This window comes from Panicum virgatum, chromosome 5N, assembly GCF_016808335.1.
Source record: "Panicum virgatum strain AP13 chromosome 5N, P.virgatum_v5, whole genome shotgun sequence".
Lineage (NCBI taxonomy): Eukaryota > Viridiplantae > Streptophyta > Magnoliopsida > Poales > Poaceae > Panicum > Panicum virgatum.
The window spans coordinates 3,230,904-3,252,169 of NC_053149.1; the positions used below are offsets into that span (position 1 = coordinate 3,230,904).

General features: G+C 44.7%; 2 protein-coding genes across 5 annotated transcripts; one reads left to right on the forward strand and one right to left on the reverse strand.

Moving 5' to 3' along the window:
- Positions 1 to 6,219: 6,219 nt before the first annotated feature.
- LOC120676797 (MADS-box transcription factor 3) lies at positions 6,220 to 14,902 on the forward strand. Of its 4 annotated transcripts, none has more exons than XM_039958123.1 (10): positions 6,220 to 6,412; positions 6,823 to 7,070; positions 11,823 to 11,904; positions 13,080 to 13,141; positions 13,258 to 13,360; positions 13,651 to 13,692; positions 13,795 to 13,836; positions 13,960 to 14,132; positions 14,343 to 14,398; positions 14,561 to 14,896. In XM_039958123.1, exons 1-9 carry the CDS (start codon positions 6,398 to 6,400, stop codon positions 14,359 to 14,361), a joined length of 786 nt encoding a protein of 261 aa, XP_039814057.1. In that variant the 5' UTR covers positions 6,220 to 6,397; the 3' UTR covers positions 14,362 to 14,398; positions 14,561 to 14,896. The 4 variants fall into 4 exon arrangements, with proteins under 4 accessions (XP_039814057.1, XP_039814058.1, XP_039814060.1 ...); XM_039958124.1 differs by having other exon boundaries at positions 6,221 to 6,412; positions 13,261 to 13,360; XM_039958126.1 differs by lacking the exon at positions 14,343 to 14,398 and having other exon boundaries at positions 6,222 to 6,412; positions 13,261 to 13,360; positions 14,561 to 14,902.
- A 2,189-nt stretch (positions 14,903 to 17,091) lies between these two features.
- Positions 17,092 to 18,704, reverse strand: LOC120676058 (protodermal factor 1-like). The gene is made up of 3 exons (XM_039957276.1): positions 18,493 to 18,704; positions 17,870 to 18,374; positions 17,092 to 17,752 (listed from the first exon to the last, which is right to left on the reverse strand). The coding sequence occupies exons 1-3, from the start codon at positions 18,602 to 18,604 to the stop codon at positions 17,422 to 17,424; spliced, it is 948 nt and encodes a 315-aa protein (XP_039813210.1). The 5' UTR covers positions 18,605 to 18,704; the 3' UTR covers positions 17,092 to 17,421.
- Between the last annotated feature and the right edge of the window lie 2,562 nt (positions 18,705 to 21,266).

Genomic DNA, 21,266 nt, shown 5'->3' on the forward strand with positions numbered 1-21,266 from the left:
TCTTTCTAGCCAAGGAGGGTAACTTTTTTTTTAAAAAAAAAGGTCTTTCAGATAAACAAGCTTGAGCCACCTGAAAACATTTTATTAATTTGTCAAACTGGAAAATTTTATTTCACTGCTGGGACATTTTTATTAGACCGGAACATTGCAGTTCTGAGAATTTTTGCTTGAAAATCTGTCACCCCTGATTTTTTAAGACCTGGAAAATTTTATTTTATCGTCAAGACATTTTTTCTCACCCAGACACATCACAAACTAAATCTGGTAGCATTTTGCTAAGAAATCTATCGACAGATTAATAACGTTTTTCAAGAAATAACCTGTAATTATTATTTGCAACCACTGATGCTCACGATCGCATCATCATCACGTAGTTAGGCTTGTAAGATCATCACAGCTTCGACGCTACGACACAAACACAGCTTCAAGCGTGTAAAGCTGTGCATAGATACCTGTTCAGGGCTAGTCCTCGATTCTAGCTATTCCGTGTCTGAATTCTCAGACACGACGACGACGACAGTCCGTTGGGGAAGAAAGCCACCTTGTCCTCGGGTGCATCGACAGGGCATGGACACGGGCAGCTCTCGCGCAGTCACGCCTGCCCGCAAAACGGGCACCAGCTCACACGCCGCTGCCATGGCCATTTCCTGCGCCTGCTCTCCTTCCGGTACGCGCCCATGTCACCGCCGGATCCGCCCAGATTTCCTTCCCCGATCGCCGGTCCCCGGCAACACAGTACATTTTACTGTCAAGTGTGAGCTGGTGATCTGAAGTCACAAGATTTCATCTTCTTGATGCAGGAGCGAAGGTCAAACAGCAAAACTGGGTGGATACCTGAACTGCATACTGCTGCAAAACTGTTAAAAAAAACTGCGCCATAGCTAGGATCCAGTGGATCAAGTATACGATGCAAAGGAGGAGGAACTGTATTCTGCCTGCCGGGCCGGCACTTTGGCGCTTTTGTTGCGAGGGATGGTGGTGGTCTAAAGGGCATGGCAATTGGCAATGGGGGGTTGCAAGTGGAGGTCGTGAGGCTTTTGGGTCACCCTGGCCGGGGCCGGGGCATCGCCAGGAGCGCATCCTCCGGCCTGAAGGCTGAAGCTGATGAAAGGGAAAGGAAACGGACATGGCCGTGGACCACATGAGTCTCGCTCGCGCACACCTCTGATCTCTCCGGGGTCCCTATCAGATCACGCACCGCACGTCGTGGCCATTGCGCTCGCGCCTTTGCCCATCTCGCCTCGCCGCCTCCTCCGACCCGTCGACCACCGGCGCGGTGGTGCGGCCTCAACCGAAAGGGCGCGGCGCGGCGTGGCGTGGTTCGCCGTCGTCCACCCGTCTTTTGGCTGGTCTTTGCAGACGAGGCCTAACTGATCCCTTGTTGAATTAGGCTAATCGGGCAGGCCCTTTTCTGAAACTTTTCAGAACTGTCTGTTTCTGTACTGTGCCTTCTTGGACCTTTCCTTCAGAGTCTGAAACTCTGAACAAAAATTCCTTTTTTTTTTCTCTCAAGCTGCTGTTCTGATGAACACGAGAAACTTAGGCTGAGGCTCTCGTCATTAATTCCTGTGTCGAGAGAAAAAAAAAATCCATGGATATGCCAAAGATGAACAGCAGTACAGCACAAGCATTCGCCTCTTAAGAACCGCAGGAACAACGATTGATTGTTTCCCAATGAGACAGTTCGCATGCTTTTGAACGCGTACGTCATGGTTAATTGGATGCAGCCCAGACATTAGTTTATCCAGCTTTCTGGACAAGCTGCAGGTCCTCTTGCGTGCCGTCCCTTTCATCAGCAAGGTAGGGAGATAGCATCCCCGAGAACTTCCAACAACCTGAACATTTTCTAGCTGGGTACAAATCTTGCCTCGAATACCAAAGCCTTGCCTGTTGAAACTGGGTATACAGTTAAAAATACAGCAACGTGTCGCATCTTAAGTGTATACATATTTCGGTGAAAATTCAGACATTTATTCAGGAGGTGAATCCAGTGATCCTGAAAGCTAAGGCTGCAACACGGCTTCTACATACTACATGTGAGGGCAGTTATGTGTTTAGGAAAGTGTCACATGTCAGTTAGAGTTAGCACTATGATGGCAGTCCCTTTCGACCAGCATGCATCCCTGTTGCTTGAGGGATGAGGCCTCCGGCAAGCAGATCAGGGTAGAGATCTTTTCCTTCATGTGGGAGCATGCTCACTTGTGGAAAACAATCAGTGTGGCTGCCATGGCATCTCCTCCATAGCCTGCCCATTTGAGCCAAGGTTGTTATAAATCTCCCTTCATTTGCTGTGCCTGTGATCGATGCATAGCATGTATTCACCTCTCTTTTTCCAACCCATAAAGCTTTGGTTAATGTGGATGCCGAGAAGATGAATTCTGATGGTTAAGTTCTCTGAACCTCTTGAATTTCTGAGCACGCAGCAACTGCACCGCATGTCCTCGGCATGTTGATGACAGCAGTATATATGTACTCTGTCCATCTCTGGCTCCTTCATCAGGAACATTCATATGAATGCACATGATATCGTACTGTATGCTAGTACATATACTTTCACTCTAGAAAGTAGAAACAAACTGATGCTCAATTGAGATCCTGATGAAAAGATATTTGGCAAAACTGACATACTGTGATTTTGCAGTTATTAGTATCTATGCAACAAATAGCTGGCTTACTTTAGAACAATTGTCATGTATGAAGGAACTTGTATGAAATGAGATCTGGTGAATATAGTGTCTTGGATCACCAGCCAAAACAAGGTTCAGTGCTGCAGTCAGGCATGAGTACCAACCAATGCCTGGGCCGCAATGATTCCTGATGCTTGCAGTAAACCCCATGCCTTTCCAGATGGGAACTGCTCCTGCATTCCCATCCGAACAACACTAGAATGTGCCTGGATCACTGGAGGCTGCCACAGTGCTCTAATAATTGGCGGAAAGCTAGTTGCAGCAGTGGTGAGCCCCAAACAAGTCCGGCCTGCTAGCTGCTAGCCAGTGCAGTGGGACTCTATCAAAACCCTGCAACTGTTGGCTTTTCTCAGACTTGAATGATGATGCATCGCACACGAGTACATGAGTACATCGTCGCTCATGAATACGTGTCTCAATACACGTACGTACGCTAGCTACGAAGACGTGCTGACCATTGGTTGATGCCATTCCTGTATTTCAGAGTATTGCAGGAATGCAGGTGTCGCTGCTTATATTTCTTTGTCAGTGTCCTGAGCGAACTGAAAGTATAGAAATGCTGCATGTTCAGCATGATCAAGTGAAGGCTCCAGTCTATAGTAATTCCATTCCTTTTCCTTTCTTTTTCTCTTTTTCTTTAAAAAATTTACAGTGTATTCTTCCTTAATTAGATCGGTGTGGCTCCTCCGCAGAAGAGTGGGTTAGCCGGTAAAATAATGTATAGATATATATGGTAATATGATGAACAGAGGCGCAAATTCTACTTTGTATGAGATATACGACGGTCTGATGAGTTTTCCCTGGGAAGTAGCAACTCAACTGTATAGTTCATTTAGAACCTTAATCCGGCACGCGCTTTTGCTTGAGTGTGATGACACGCGCAATCCTTAACCTAACACACCAAACAGTGCTGGTCAATTTGTAAGAAGGCTTCAAACAGGAAGGTATTGGTTCTGATTGGTCCAACATGCAGTTAGGAAAGCCAAAAATGTTCAGTAGCTTGTGTGGTCCAGAAATTGGAAGATTTCTATATCTTTGGAGCCACTAGTCCACAATGCAAACATTTAGACGTTGATACTAATAGACTCTTGCTCATGCTTACAGCATGGTTTGCCCACCTAATTAAGCCTGAGATTATCAAATGAACTATCGTTTTCTGAGACTATTTAGTCGGTGATTTGTTCACTCATACTAGTCAAGTTAAATTTTCATTAGAGATAATTAATAAGTAGATTCCCAAACCTACCAATCCAAGAACTCTGATTGGTTGGGGTAGAATACATGGATATGGCACCAAGAATTCATTGTGTCAAGGCATGCACCTGCTACTATTAATTATATACTGTAGCAAGTGTGCAAAGGTCAAACACCCCTCGATCTGCAGTATTTGATTGGACGTTTTGGTTTCATATCACCATGGTTCAATCAGCTGTACTTTTCAGTCCTTCTGGCAATTGCCCAATATAGAACGACAAACTTTTCTGATTTGATCACAGCTTGCAAGCTTGTTGATTTGACGCCACATAAATTTATTTGTTCTCCTTGTTTTTCTGGTTCTTCTCTCTGTCCTATTCTGAGGAATTCTGTTTAATTCTTGTGATTTCCAATTAATTCCGAGTGGTTTTCCAAATGTGCTACCATTTTTTCCATCTTCTTTTGAGGTACAAAGTTTTGTTGGCATGCATGCATGGCTAGTAGCAATAGGCAGCAACAAGTATCCAGTGACTTAGAGACTGTGGCAACAATTTTTGCAGAAACAAAACAACAACCTGCATCTTGCTGAATAACTATGGCCACTTCTGAAACTCCCCATGTGCCAAAGGATGTCGGACCAGTTGGTCACGGCAGTCCGGCGGCACCCCGCAGGTTGTGGGTTCGATCTCTGGTCGGGACGAATTTCCGCCTGCGGGTAAAAAAACTCCCTCGCCTGCCTCATGTCCAAAGCACTGTGGAGCCCGGCCTAACTCACAAGGCGACGGGCCCTCGTGTACGGGTGGGGCAGGGGTTCGGGGGTTTTCTTGGCCTGCTGTGAGAAGGTCATTCTACTTCTCAAACAATGCCGTGGGGGCGGTCTTACCCCCGCAGGTCAAGTTTTTTTTTGAAACTCCTCATGTCTTTTGTCCTTCTGCATACACAGGAAAGGCAAGCCCATAAAAGTCATGCAGCTAGTAATAATGTTATAGGAAGTTAATAATTTCAAAAGTCCAGAAGAACAGATCTTTCAAACCAATTTTAAACTTTATAGCTCTATTCTGAGAGGAAAAAGTTCTGCAAGTGCCTTAGAGCTGTTAAACTTTTGCACCGATCTGCCGAACCCAGGCTACAAGTTTGCACCCTGCTGCTAGCCCACTGGAATCAAGTATGTGCTAGTAGCAGTAGTAAATATCACCCAAATGGGATCATGTCCCCAACTCTGATGTATACATGCCACCAACCTATCTTCAGAGTGACTGTTGATGCATGGATTAGGGGGTAGCCCACGCATTGAGTGGTAACTTCACAATGACATGTTAAGGGTGCGCTTCCACCGGACCGAAAGTGGCGCGACGAACATGTATGCGCAAATTGTCCTGGAATTTCGACATGTAGCAAGGGTTGATGAATGATCCGACGGTCGTTGAAGCAATGGCGGTACCGGTACCTAGCTCATATCCATGCATCACTGGCCCAGGTCAATGATGGAGATGGCCGGGTGAGTGGGAGAAGGGCGGTGGACAAGGAAGAGAGGGTGATGCATCCACCACATTATATGTGAGGAGGGCCAGGGTTGGGCTGGTGCAAGGGTCCCATGCATCCTATCAGAGCAACAGAAATGGGAGCTGATGAAATAAATTGGATGCTTGCTGGCGCTGGAGAGTACTTATCCATCATGAAGGAAGATTTATATATACATATATATGTGCCATACAGGAATATATTAATCATGTTAAAAAAGGTAACCTTCATGTGTTAATCACTCGCAAAAAAATTTAGTAAAACATTTAATTTATATGTTTAATTTGGATTAGAAGGTCAAATCTATTAATTTCTCATGAAAAACGGCAGCTCCTGTTAGTTGATAATATGTCTTGACGTGTCATTCTAATTAATTGATTAGTCAGCTAAAGAATTGAACAGATAACAGTCAGGTGTTCTGGCAAAGGAATAGTTCAGCAGAAATTGAAATTCATTCTACTTAAGTCCCTAACATGTGAACATGTACTGACATTGTTACAAGTAGAACCTGCCTAGAAGTAGTACTAGCATGCTCTTTCACTCTGCTTGGTGAAAGTACAGCCCGGAAAGAGCAAAGTAAGAAATAGCCTAGCTTGCTGCGCCCCATAACGGTTTTTTGTGGTAACGTGTACCAATGCAAACAAAGTAATTCCCCAAAGTTACACTGATCCAGTTACTATACAGGCTCTTATATGTGGAGAACTGACAGCAGCCACCACGAGAGATCAAAGAATTGGTAAATCGAAAAAGGGATCTGCGAGACAGAAGGGGGGAACAATGCAGCAAGGGCTATATAGCAATTGGCCACCACATAGAGCTGCTGCTAACTGCATCACCTAACATACCTTACCCTTCCTCTTCCCTCACAGCACCTCTCCTCTTTAATACCTCATCCCTCCTCCTCCTCTCCCTGCTCCTCTTCTCACATCCTCTTGTTTCCCTCTCTGGATCTCTTCCTCAAGAGAGAGCCCAAAGAGGGCACTTCCATACAATCCATGCTCAACATGATGGTAATTGCCTCTTGTCTTGCTCCTGGAAGTTAATAGATCAGATAGCTCCCTTTCTCTCTTTGCATCATCTGCATAGAAGTATAGGTGTGGTAGAATCTTGGTTGCTATGTTGTAAGGATCTAGCTAGAGAGGCAACAATAAGAACACACACGGCTGCTGCCTATGGTCTCTAATTTTTTTGGGAAAAAAAAGGCACACCACAAAAGGCAAAGTGCAAGATAGGAAATGGATCATGTATGCAGCTACTTCCTTCTGAATTTTGATAAACACACAGATCACAGCTACCTGCATATGCATGCCTGCTCCCTCTTAGGAATTTTTTATTTGATTTCTTATATATAGCAGGTCACTAATTTCTTGTGTGTATATTATTTCTTGCACTACTCCTTGTTGATCCGGTTCCTGTTCAGGCTGATCTGAGCTGCGGATCGTCCAAGGTGAAAGAGCAGCAGGCGCCGACCGGCTCCGGCGACAAGCCGGGGAGGGGCAAGATCGAGATCAAGCGCATCGAGAACACGACCAACCGGCAGGTCACCTTCTGCAAGCGCCGCAACGGCCTCCTCAAGAAGGCGTACGAGCTCTCCGTGCTCTGCGACGCCGAGGTCGCGCTCATCGTCTTCTCGAGCCGCGGCCGCCTCTACGAGTACGCCAACAACAGGTACGTCACGTAGAGGCCGGATCATGAACCTCAACATCTCAGTGCATATATACGCATATATGCTGTTTCTATTTTCTGTTTTCAGTTTCTTGCACTGTCCGAATTGGAGCAAAGTTTGCTCCTAGCTTTCTCCAGGCAAAAGAGTGGAGAGGGTCAAATGGGAGCTGCATCTTTTGTTGTTACTTCATTCTGTTATATCAACCGCTGTCTTGTTTATTTTGGTGTTCCGGAGGAGAGCAACGAGGGGAAAGGAAATTGCAACAGTTTCTTTCTGTGTATTTCCATTCCCCTCTGCTCCTGTGAAGCGAGGTGAGGTGAGCTAGATGTTTAGATAGATCTAGTACAGAGCTTGCTGTATGTGTAGTGTGTCCTCAGCCTTTGGACCTCGTGAGAGAGAGCGGAGCCTCTTTGGCCATGGTGGTCCTGCTCTTTTCCTTGCTGTAGTTATTCCCTTTCCTTTCTCACTCTGCTAGCTCCCTGGCTTCCTCATGTGTGTGACAGAACTGTAGACAGAGAAGGGAGAAGCATGCAAGAGCTTTAGATCTCACTCACCTCATGGTATGAAATATCAAGCATATTTGCACACAAAATATAGGGTATCTATGTCTCTACCCTCGGGTTCCCTTTCTCCCTCTTTCCCTTTGTATCTTTGCTTGTGTAGAAGCAGATATAGCTGCTGCAAGGTGCTGTGGTGGCCTTTGGGTTCCTCTCCTCCTTGTTGTACCAGTTGGTATATATGGTACCAGTTTGTGCCCATGAAAGTCTATGTGTGAGGTAACAAGGGAGAGAGATAAAGGATGGCTACTACTACTATCCCCTTCTGTTCCCAGCCAGCTAAGCTTCATCCCATGCTCTCTCTCTCTCTCTCTCTCTCTCTCTCTCTCTCTCTCTCTCTCTCTCTCTCTCTCTCCACACATCACGTCACCAATTCACCATGTGTATGTGACTGTGCGGTGCAAGAAAAAAAATTGCCCTTCACGGGAATTGCTCATGCACCTGACACCAAGACTGTACTTTTCAAGAGGAGACAAACGCAAATATTTTGTGGTAAAAGTGGCTGGGTATATGTGTGAATTTTTTACATTAATTCGGTCTACACAAGGAAGAGTATTTTTAGCCCTTCGTGTGTATGCATGCCTGTTTCAAAACACAATTCTCTGTTACACTAAGAACTAAAGTTCATCACAGAACGATAAGCAAGCATACACAATTGCTCAATTTGTACGATAAGCAAAAAAGTAAACTAGAGCTAGCTAACCATTTACTAAAGCTTCTCCTATAATTGCATGTTCAGAAATGGACCAGTAGTTTCTTTGAATAAATTAAGATTGAAGAACTATGTTTTGGATTAATAAACAACTAGAAAACATTGCATGAGCACAAGGAGATCTGGACATAATTGACTCTTATGCCTTTACTAGTTGTTTGCATGAAAATTAAGTGATGTTAAGCATATGCATGATTCTTAGTGAAATAATGTATTTGCTTATGTAACCGGTGGAGGCAACCATAATACGCATGTGAAAAAGGAGAAATGGGAAATGGAAACCAATTTGCTTACTACTCCCTCCGTCCCAAATTATTAGTCATTTTAGTTTTTCTAGATTTATAGATTTTATTATGCATTTACATACATATTACTATGTCTGAGTGCATAAAAAATCCTATGAATCTAGAAAAGTTAAATTTTGGAACGGAGAGAGTATTCTAAATATATCTAAACAAATAATTGACTATACTAATATGCATGAACAATTATTTTTTTGTAGTAGTACTCCTGGTTTCTTTCTTCCATCCCTTATTCTTTTGGGGATCGGTGTCCCCCTATATTGCTTGCTTCCCAAAAACAAAACAAAAAAAATGTTGAGAGCAAATGCCACAGCACTAATCTGTGTTGAGTGACACGTGGCCATGCATTCACTGTACCAACTCTGAATCATATCCGTAGCAGGAGCATGCAAGCAAGCAAAACTATTTTGCTTTTGTTGATGCATGGCTCGCTGTGTGGCTTGGTGACTGTGTCTGTGCCTGTGCCGCTGAATCATATCTGCTGGGAAGCCGGCCAATGGCATGGGCTCACGGGGCATGGGCAGCAGGAGCACAGGCCTGCCTCTGCCTGCCACTGGGCCTGCACCGTCGTGCATTGGGGAACTGCACGAGGAGTAAAGAAAGGTGGTGGCTTGGTCAGAGTGGTTAAGGCCTGGCCGCCTGGGTAAAAAGCCAAGGGCCGAGGAGTGTGATGTGGTGTTGTGTTTGTGTGCTGCACTCCGTTGCCCATCGGGTAAAAATGCTCACTGTTCCCAACCAATCATGAAATCCTGTGCCAGCTGCATGAACAACACTGGCCATCCAACAGGGTACTCGAGGATGCTAAGGTTTTATTTCTTTGGTCATTTGGTGAGACTTGAGAGGGATGTGAGCTTCTGCATTGCAGTAGCTGATGGTCCGTGCATTGTAGCAGGACAGAACAGAGACTCCTCGTGATGCGACATGCTTCTCAACTCTTGATTTGCCTCTCTATCCATAGCCATTTGTTTCATCGTTTATTTGTTGTGATCTTTATGCGGCATTGTGCCTGTTATTTTGTGTGGATAAAAGGGCTTGATCACTTGATGTGGTGAAGAAACATGAGAGTAGCTAGTCAATTTCCAGTAGCAAGAACAATTTCCAGTACCCGATCACTACTAGTTCACACCAGTACCTACCTATAGGCTATAGCTAATACGAGCTGTGCATCCGTCTATTCTGTTTCTATTTTAGGAAAGTGCTTTTCTTCTCCCTGCTGGTATTCTTAAGCTTGTTAGGTCGTCCATTCTTCAAGTTTGGTGGCCCCATGTTCATTTTTCTCACCTCATCTTAAATTTTATTCTGTACTTGTCTGAATTCCCACCCAGCGTAACATACGTAAAAAATAACAATGAAGTGTTAGTCTCTGAATCGAATAACAGTGGAGTGAATTTTGCTCGGAAATTTTTAGCAGGGGAGTTAACTAGTCTACTTTATATAAGAACTTGCCTGATAAATTTTGGAGTTCAATTCTCCAGAGGAACTATTCCTTGTTTAGTTGATGGAGATTGTGAGTCTATACAGTACCACTGCACTAAGAAGTCCAGTCCTGTTAATAATAAACTTGATTTTTTTTGGGGGGGCATTATATACTTCTTCAATTGAAAAGAAAATCTGTTTTCTCCTACGTGTTTTGATTTAGGTTGTATTCGCTCTATAGAAAAGCATTCTGCTCCTTAAAGCTAATGGTTGTTTTTTTATTCCAGCAAAATTTCAGCCCTTGCTTTGTTCAAGAAATTTTCATATTTTACATCCAATTCCTTTTTCTTTTGTCAAACCTATTTCAACTTTCAAGAATCCAATTCCTTTTTTGATCTCTATCTCTCGTACGTCCTTGGACCTTGGGATATTATTTTAAGCTCTGAAAGGATGTCTGAAGTACACTAAAAGGAAACCTATAATATATATCAACCTTTCCTGAATTTACCATGCATGCATCTAGAGAAGATTCTAATATACTACTCACTGTTTTCCGAATGTGATGAAAAATAAACTGTGATGCATGAGATGGGGGAGTGAATGGGTCATTCTCAAAGCAGCGCGTATTCTTACCAAATATTAGCTTTAATATAATTTTTCGTTTATGTATCCAGTGTTTTCACACAGTGTTACCTTTTTCAGTCGTAGGCCTTCCAGCTTCCTGTTGTCCTTTTCCTGTTGGCAAACCCTTGGGCTTGGGGACTTAAATATTGGTTATATGGATGTGCCTTTCTTTCTACTTCATTAGACGGTCTCCAGCGGCCGCCTGGAAACGGCCCGGTACTACCTTTTAGGGGCGCCATCGACCGCTACCCGCTCCAGCGATGCACTGAAAATGAGCCGGCAAACTTAGGGGGAGGAGAGAGGATCGCCAAACCTGGAGGGTGTACGCCCGCCCTCTACCCCGCGCTCGTGGGCCCGACGAGTCCTGCCCGGCCAACTGTATGGTGGGGTATAGGGGATATAATATTAGATGATGGGGTATAGGGGTGTGGTATGGAGTGCATTGTTGGAGAGGATTTTGATATGGAGTGCGGAATCTATTTAGGAGGAGGAGAATATTCTTTTTAGAGGGTGAGTTTTAGAGAAGACGGCTGGAGACAGTCTTAGAAGATGAAAGGAAAACGTACTAGCAATATGTATCCTGAATACGTACTCTAGACATCATATATACGACGAATTACACGTGGGCCATGCTACACCGGCTACGATTATATTTTGAGTGGCCTGAAGACTGTAGCATGTAGTGTGGCACTGTACCATAGAGAAGCTCTGGAGTCTAGAGGCAAAAGATTCTCGGTAAAGAGAAACCACTGTAGCAGACAGGCTTTGCCAGGGCTTGTGAGTTGTGCTGGCACAGGCTTCGGACCAATGTGTTCCACGATGCTGTATTCTGCTGCTGTTCGGTCTCTTGCTTGCATTGTATGGGTTGCTTCATTCACCTTTTACTCTTGAAGTCATAAAGAACCTGCAGAATGCATCCAGCCTACTGTTCTTGGTCCTTTAATTTCAGTAGTGATGTGAAGGTATACTGCCAACTAATAAGATCAGCTATATAAAAAATGTGTATGATTTTTTAGTAATCTCCTGATTATATTGCTCTTAATAAACAGTTAGGTGCTTGCGTACATGTGATATACCTAGTGATTATAAAGTTTTCTTCAACAAGAGAGCGTGTACTAACTCCAACAGTTGACACCTTTGCAGTGTGAAGGCCACCATTGAGAGGTACAAGAAGGCCAACAGTGACACCTCCAACTCTGGCACGGTTGCAGAAGTCAATGCCCAGGTAAAATCATGTCAATCTTTTCAGTCAAATAATTTTCTGAATTGACTCCCTGGATATGCGACTGGAGGAGTCAGTTCAGAACCCATGCATGGCTGCTGCCAGCATATGGTCATTTGGTCAACATTCCTCCGTGCTCTTCGAGAGAAAAAAACTGATGTCCCTGTCACCCTGAGCAAGATCTTTCGACAAGAATTTCTGAGCAGAGAAGTACCGAGATCACACAATGGGTATTACACTGAAGCAGTGTGCTACACACTCTCAGGATCTGCTGTTCGGTCCAGTGGATCATACAAGGAATTGTCTTTTGAACTGATGCCCCACAATTTTATGCTAGGAACGCATGGCCGGGGATAGAGAATCATAGCCCCCAAAAAACTAATTCTGTGCACGCTAGCAGAGATAAAGCTCTACTACAAAAATCCGTGTTAGTGTCACAATTTTTCTGATCACTTGTCTGATTTAAGCACAGTTGATTCTGCATTCACTGAGTTGTACCACTCATCGAATGAAAGGTCAAAACACCAAATTTGGCCTGGTATTAGATGCAGCACCACCATCAAATTTTATCTTTTCCAACTCTAGCATGCATCCCTGACTCCACATGAAGTATTAATATGCAACTGAAGATGCTTAATAAAAGAAAACTGACACTGATGTTGGCCATCTGATGATAAAGGTAACAGTGGAATTTATGGACTTGTAGGCAAGCACATAGTAAAATAGTGATAAATCTCATAGAATCATATGGCTTACCTGAAAGTTTTCTTTTGCCTGTATGGAACTCAGAGCCTCATACTGCACTGCTCAGCTCCCTCTCTATATACTTGCTAACTGCAGTGACACATAATTATATAGTCGATTCGAAAATCAATTCAGGGCTTAGGAATCATATGAGTAAATCCAAAGAAATTGTGGCAAACTAGTTTAGATACATAGTTTATATTGAAACAAAATTCGGAAACCGTTAGGAGCTTACCTGTGGAGCCAAGATGTTCTGGTGATTTCATTTCTGGTCAGCTTCTAGTACACCATGAATAATTCCTCTCATTTCAAACACGCTGAAACAATCTGCAGTGATTTTTATTTTTATACTATTGTATTCTTTATAAGGTGAGTTATCTATGGCAATTAGCATAAGCTTTGTTTACTGAATGCATTCAAACTATATGATGCAGCATTACCAGCAGGAGTCTGCCAAGTTGCGCCAGACCATCAGTAGCTTGCAAAACTCAAACAGGTAACAGCTTTCAAATTATAATACCAGACTCTGTAAATGCGACAGAGTAATATGCAATATATGCATGAATTTATTTTTTTACTAGTATGTGCTATCTAACTTTTTTGATGATCTAGTAGGACCTTGGTGGGAGATGCAATCCAAACCATGAGCCTCAGGGATCTTAAGCAGCTGGAGGGCAGGCTGGAGAAAGGAATAGCCAAGATTAGAGCCAGAAAGGTACGTACAAAGTGGTATCTGTGATAGTATATCTGCGGTGCAGTCGTACAGATTATAAAACACTACTCCCTGTTTCAAACAATGAATAATGCATATACAGGGACTTCTAAGAACCGAAACTAAATCACAAACATTCCAATAAGAGTAATCTCTCGCCTCCCTGAAAACAGGTGCTGCGGATTTTGTAATAGAAATGCCTGAGGTGTTCAATGCATATGGGGAACAAATAGCTTTATGTAATTAGGTTTTACGAACTTGTGCTGATGTAATCATCAATGAATTTCTTGCAGAACGAGTTGTTATACGCTGAAGTTGAGTACATGCAGAAAAGGGTTAGTGAATCCAGCGTTCCTCTACTTGCAGTAGTACTTTAATTTTATTTTATTTTTAATTTGCTAGCTCCAAACTACATGTGGCGTTCATTTTGTTTTCAGGAGATGGATCTACAGAGTGACAACATGTACTTGAGGAGCAAGGTAAATACAGCAGTAGCTGCTTGTTTCATCAGAGCACAAGTTCTTAGGTCCTGATCTTTTTAAGCTGATCATTGACTAATTAACCACTGAAACTTGGGCGATTCCTGCTGCATTATGCTGCAGGTCGCCGAGAACAATGAAAGGGGACAGCTGCCCATGAACATGATGGGAGCGCCGTCGACAAGCGAATATGATCACATGGCCCCCTACGACTCGAGAAACTTCCTTCAAGTGAACATTATGCAGCAGCCTCAGCATTACTCCCATCAGCTCCAACCAACAACCCTTCAGCTCGGGTACAAATTAAATTTAAGCAGCTCTCATTTTAGTTTGCACGTAATGTTACTGCATCATTGTACCATACTTGTAGAACATGCTTAATCATACAGTTGGAGGTTATAGAAGAGTTCTTCAATTCATATATACCTTTGTTTCTGCATTAACCAGCAGCCACCAATGCTAACTCAATCTTGCTGCCCCTTCTCTTTTTCCCTACATTGCTGCAGGCAACAACCTTTCAGTTAATCTTGCATTTGCCTCACTGCACACACTAATGCACCCAGTATGTAATTCAATTCCCACCCATGATACATACATCGCTGCTAGCATAATTTTATTAGCAACGGAACGTCAAAGTTTTTAGCATAGTCAGCCCTCGTCAGTATATATGTGCACCTATCTATATATCTTAATAATTCAGTAAATACATCATGTTGTGTTGCAGATGAAGAAAAATTATCCGAAGGCGCCGGCGTCGACGCACGCAAGCAACTGTTATCATGTGTCCAATCGAGATCACGTGACCCTAAACGTTTGTGGAACTAGTTAATAATCATATCGTAACTAGTAATACGAGTGTGTGATAACTGTATGTAATTTGTATCCATACGGCGAGGTTACGCCTTCAGCGTCTGCAGCAGCAGAGCTCGTCGTCGATCAACCGCAAAAGACTATGCATCTGTGCGAGTTAATTAATTAAAATGTCGTGTAGCGCAATGTAATCTGTTTGTGTTGTGTAATAATAAATCTGAATCCACTAAATATTTGCTGCTTTTAATTTTCTGCTGATCTCATGTGTACATTATTGTATTACTTGTTTTTCCTCTGTTCTTTTCTTTAGATCAGTTTCTTCGATGTGTTTCTGTAGGTTGTATACGGATTTAATAATGAGGGCGCCCCGTTCTTTCGAGAACATGCATTGCATGTGTTAAGTGTTTATAAAAAAACGGATTATCAGAATATGCAGAGCCACCGGCACGAACAAAACCGGAGGGGAAAGAAAGAAGAGAGCTAGCAAGAACAAGGTAAACTACAGCTGATCTGCAGCACAGACAAGGAGAGACAGGGTGGGTTACCGTTTTTCTGCTCTTGGTTCACAGTAATCTCAACACACGATTTCCATGATTAGGTATGCCATGACGTTGCAGAAGTTCCGAGGTTGAACAAGCCAGCCCAAGAATTCGCATTTGTTAACCTCGCTAGCAGTTTATGCTACTAGCCTACTGCTACAGACTACAGTGACATTCTATTAGTATATCTGTATACTATCTACTGCGGGCAGTAATTTTTATTGAAGATAGTATATGAGCAATCAGTTGTGTTGTTACCTGTCGAATCGCCTGCCGTCGAGTCAAATGTGTCGTCGGAGTTCCGACCCACTCCTTGGCCCCTGCAACGAAGCCGCCACGCCGGAGTCGAGGAGGGCAACGCCGGCGGCGGTATCGGCGAAGTGGCCTGGACTCGATCGGCGGCGGTGGCGGCGCCGGCGTGGGTCGGGCGGGGCGAGGGTTGCGGCTCGGGCCCGGGGGCTGGGCGGCAGGGAGCGAGAAAGCCCGACAGCGGATCTCCTCCCAGATCTCGTGGGCCATCGGTGGAGCCCACGAAGCCCAGCGGCGCTAAGGCGGGCCGTTTATAGCGTTTTCAACAATTTTGTAGGAGAAATTTGCAAAAATGGGACCGCAAACACTGGCTTTTGCAGTTTTGCCATTGGCCCCCACATTTTATAGGCACAGATGGTCCCACCGTGTGGTTCACTGTGAGTGGCAAATTCACGAGTGGTCAGTGTTTGCAGTCCTAATATTGCAATTTTTTCATTTTGAAGACCAGGCCTACCTCATTGTTCATACATTGCGACGAGCCCAAATTCAGTTGCACAAATTTTCAAAGAAAACAAGTTTTTTTCAAAGAAAAAAGAAAAACACGTTTCACATACTAGATTCTTTGCATTTCCCTCCAATTCCGGCCTGGACCTCCACTTCGCCCCGCAAATACTCAGGGTCGCACGCACGGGTACGTGCGGGCCTATCGCATAGTGCCCCTGGACGCGGCCCATTTGCTCCTAGGCCGCTTGATGGGTTTCGCGATTTAAAGACTAATTTTCTCTTTTTTCTTCTGAAGTTCAAATGAAATATTTTTCCAACGGAACAATTTGCTCCAGTGAAATATTTTTTCATTTCTAAGGGTAAGATCGAATCCAACTGAATAATTTTTTTTATTTTTTTATAGGAATTTTTTCCCAACAAAATATTTTTTCAATGGAATAATTTTGTTCCAATTATGGAAGAAGCTGTAGACCGACGGTCCAAGATGGATTCACGGCCCAGCTTCCTCAGGCGCCTTTGATGGTTCTGCTCCGCTCGGCGTCACGCGAGTGACCCGACGAACAGCGCCCCTTTGCCCGGCAGGTCAAGGTTAGGCATTTGAGGGGTTTCAACAACGAAAAAAATAAAGGAGTCAAGGTTAGGCACCTGTGTTTGGGTTTTGCGGTTTTACAAAAGAAGTCGCCTCTTTTTAGTTGCTTTTAAAATTCCAAAATTTTTCAAAATTCCCCGTCATCGAATTTTTGAACGCATACATGAAATATTAAAATATTAAATGTAACTAAACAAAATAACTAATTATATAATTTATCTGTAATTTACGAGATGAATTTTTTAATTCTAATTAACCCATAATCAAATAATAATAATAATCAAATATAAACAAAAATACTACCGTATTTTACATCCATCTAAACAAAATCTCCATAAAAAAAGCTGGCCGGTGTTACAGGAGATAGTACTGAATCCATTACTGCCCCAAGGACGGATCTACGGTAGATGCGTCACGCACTGTTGCACTGGCGTACGGACATGGTGAAAATCTCGTGAACCGACTCCATGCTCTTCAATGACGCCATGTCCCTATCTCATCAACACGATCTTGGATGCAACATCATGAGACAGTATCAACAGGCTAATACATGCAAAAGATTCATGGCACGAAAAAAGATCCGAAAACTGCATCATCAGGAATACAGCAAGATCAGAATTCGGAATCCAACTAGAACACTAGTAGTTTGCATTGCTAGCTCCGCTCATCCATCCACCGAGAGACGAGAGATCCACACGAAAAAACAGCAAAATAACACGAGCGATTGCACTTGCACACCACACAGGCCGCCGGTGCTCACCCCGGACACAAACCAACGGACGTCACCACGTCAAACCAACATACACGCACCCAACAAATAAACATGCACTCCACGAGCTGGTACTTTCACCACGGCTGAACACAATCGATCACCATCTGACCCCGTCGCCTCCTCTACGCCTTGCCCTCGTTGGCCTTCTTGAAGGCCGCCGCCTGCGCCGCGGCGGCGCCGTCGGACCCGCCGGCCGCCGCGGCCGCGAACGCGTCGCGGACCTGCTCCGTGGTGTAGAGGAACCCCGCGCGGGTCATGGAGTTGAGCAGCGCCGCGGCGCCCTCGCGCAGCAGCGCGCCCGCGCCGTCGGACCGGGTGTTGGCCAGCGCGTCCTGGATGCTCACGTCGGCGCCGCCCACACCGCCCGCCGCCGAGCCGAACAGGTGCCTCATCGAGCTCGGGAACCGCCCGCCGATCGCCGACCAGATCTCCATGGGGTGGGACCTCCAGTAGCTGACCAGACAGCAAGAACGAGAGCCCCGCGTGTCAGTGACTGCGTGTGGTCGAGAAAGAGGGCATGCGTGGCTGCATGGTGGTGACGTGGCGGGTCGTTCGGGGTCAGGGCCTTACTCGCATGACCCGGGGAGGGAGCCGAGGCTGTGGGGGTCGACGGCGACGAACGGCGTCGGGGAGGAGGTCCCGATGCCGCCGTGCGACGGGGAGTCGCCGTACGCCGGGGTTGGTGAGCTGCCCCCGTATGCGCCTCCTCCTTGGGACGGCGACGCGGACCCGCCGCTCCCGTAGGCGCCGCCTGGGGTCGACGGGGAACTACCGTACGCTCCGCCACCGCCAGTGGACGGCGACGACCCGGAGCCGCCGTGGGACGGGGAACCACCGTACCCTCCGCCGGTGGACGGCGACGACCCGGCGCCGCCGTGCGACGGGGAAGGCAGCGCCGGCCCGCTGGAGCCCCCGTGGGACGGCGACGTGCCGCTGGAGCCGCCGTGCGAAGGCACCGGCGTGATGCCACCGCCGTGCGACGGAACGGGCGTGATGCCACCGCCGTGCCCGCCAACCCCGGGGAACATGTGCGGGTCCACTCCCGGCACGCAGTCCGGCTTCTTCACGTCGTCACCTGCAGCAACCGCATGTCCACGCATCAAGCTCGCCGTCATTGTCACCTCTGCATGACTGCATGCATACCTAGCTAGCTACCTTCGCAGCAGAAGAACTCAGCTCAAGAAGACGCGTACCTTGGCTCGCCTTCTCCTCCATGGGGCTGGTCCTGGACTCGACCACGCCGACGAAGGCCTGCGCGACCAGCGCGGTGAGCACGAAGCTCGCAAGGAGAGCCCGCGCCTCCATTGCAGCTGCTGCTCCGGCTTCCTCTCTTCCTCTGCTGCGGCTGCTGTTGCGGAGTGAAGTGGACTGTGGAGCAGTGGTGCTTGGTGGAGATGAGATGAGGCGAGCGGCGTGGGTATAAATAGCGGGAGCAGAAGCTTACCAGACTGGCAGAGTGGCGCCATGGAGCGTTGAAGGCGAGCGCCGTGAGGACGTGGTGACGTGGCGGGTCGTTCGGGGTTGGAATTTTGTTAATTTGAGTAGTAAATGAAGTCTATTTATAATTTTTTTTTACAAATGGGTTGTAAATCGCGAGACGAATCTAATGATGCTAATTAATCCATAATTAGCGGATTATTACTGTAGCATTACTATTATAAATCATAGATTAAGTAGGCTCATTAGATTCGTCTCGCGATTTACAGCCCATCTATACAAAAAGTTTTATAAATAGACTTCATTTAGTACTTCATCTATAAAAAAAATTTTATAAATAGATTTTATTTAGTACTCCATGTATATATCGAAACATTCAATATGACATTTTTTTTACGTTTACAGATTTGATTTATGGGGTGTGATCTAAGACGCAGCACGGGTGGTTGGCGAGGGAATTCAATGCGCGCATCAAGGTCTCGACCAATCCATGGATCGATTCAGGCGGTGTTCAGTTACATTATTCCAAATTCCAATTTTTTTTTCTGGCACTTGCATGGAGACTTAAATCTAGACGAAATAAAAAACGCATTGTGACTGCTATCTGTAAATGGCGAGACGAATCTAATAAACCTAATTAGGCTGTAATTAGATGCTAAATTGCTACAGTAATGCTACAGTAAATAATCTCTAATGACAGATTAATTAGGCTCATTAGATTCGTCTCGCGATTTACAGACGAGTACTTTAATTATTTTTATAATTAGTCTATGTTTAGTACTTCAAATATAAAAAGATGTCTTTTTAAAAATTTTACACGCCGCAACCAAACACGGCCCATTCGAGCAGTAGGCGAGGCGTGCGCTTGCCTCCACGGCCGGAGTAGACTGCTGCGCTGTTCAAGCCCATCACCTTGTCTCCCTTCTTCCTCTTCCCCGCCTTGCTCTTGCAGATGTACTCCTGTTGCCAGCCATACATCATAAACAGAGGTACTTGCATGCGTGATCTGTCGAGTTGCAGTTGGTGATCGATCATGGCACTGTGTGCCCCTTTAGCACCGATCACTGTCAAAGTTGTGATCTGAAGAGCTTGTGCGAAGTTCTTGTGAACAAATCGTGATCATGAAGCAGTTGTATCTTGTATGTTGAGTTCTTAGTCATGCTTTTGCCTATTTGGGTCTTGTTTAGATTCCAAAATGCAAAATACAAAATTTTTATAAATCATTTGCATAGTATACTAAATATAATCAAAAAATAAATCGCATTACACAAATAGTATACTGTAAATCGCGAGACGAGCCTAATTATGGCGTGATTATGCACTAAATTGCTACAATAATGCTACAGTAAACATGCTCTAATGATGGATTAATTAGGCTGATTAGATTTGTCTCGTAGTTTACAGGTAATTAATTTTGTGATTAATCTACATTTAATACTTCAAATATTGAAGATTCTCTTTAAAAAACACAAAAATACAAAATACAAAGTGATTTAAACACACCCTCAGAAGAGATGTAAACCACGGCCTTTCTGAAATAGAGGATTTGCAAAGAAATTCTAAAGGAATTGTACTAGTTCCTGTAAAATTCATGCGGAATGCTTGCGTTCAAACTCTTTAGAATCACTGTAGAAATGGCGGTGTGCAGATTCCATGCTACTGATAAAGCATGTTCATGTACTGTGACAGTGAGACTGCAAGAGCAGCAACAAGCTGGCAATGGCTGTGGCTACAAGTGCGTGTTTAGCTCGTGAATTTTTTAGTTTAGCTACTGTAGCATTTTCGTTTTTATTTTATTATTAGTGTCTAATTATGTATTAATTAGATTCAAAAGATTCATCAGATCATTTTCGGCTAAACTGTACAATTAGTTATTTTTTAAAATAATATTTAATACTTTATGTATGTATCAAAAATTTGATGTGACGGAGAATTTTGAAAAAAATTTAGAACTAAACAGGCCCAAAGAATTCGTTCTATTTTTTTAATAACAAATGCATTGATCTTGAGCAAATCTGTTGAAGCCTTTAAGCTGGTCATGGGCTCGTGGCTCATGATCTGCTCTTGACTCGGGGTCGCCTCGCATCGATCTGTACTCCACATTGTATAGATGGCGCAATGAATAAAAGGCTGTTGGGTTCTTGCCCTCTGCAACAGTCCTGGTGAAGGGGTCCAGGGCAGTGCTGTCTCGGGGCCTTGGTTCTCGCTCGCGAGCTGGTCGGCCCAGCTGTTTTGTACAGTTATTGTGGGTGCTACAAGTATAGTATCAGCGTAGTGTAGCCATGGAGGGATCTGGTTCATACTTCATACTAGGCAAAAGCTCCTTCCTTGGACTTGGGGGTTCTGATCTGAACTCCTTCCTGATAGATCATTGGACTGTGGATCCATGAGGAAACACATGCATTTTCGGTGAAAAGATTTAACTTTTTACATGTGCAATTTTACTGAAGAAAATGGCTGCTTGGTTTATCTTTGTGAAGGATCGTATGTATGTGCCATTGCTTTGGTTATCAACAGAAATCCAGTGGTT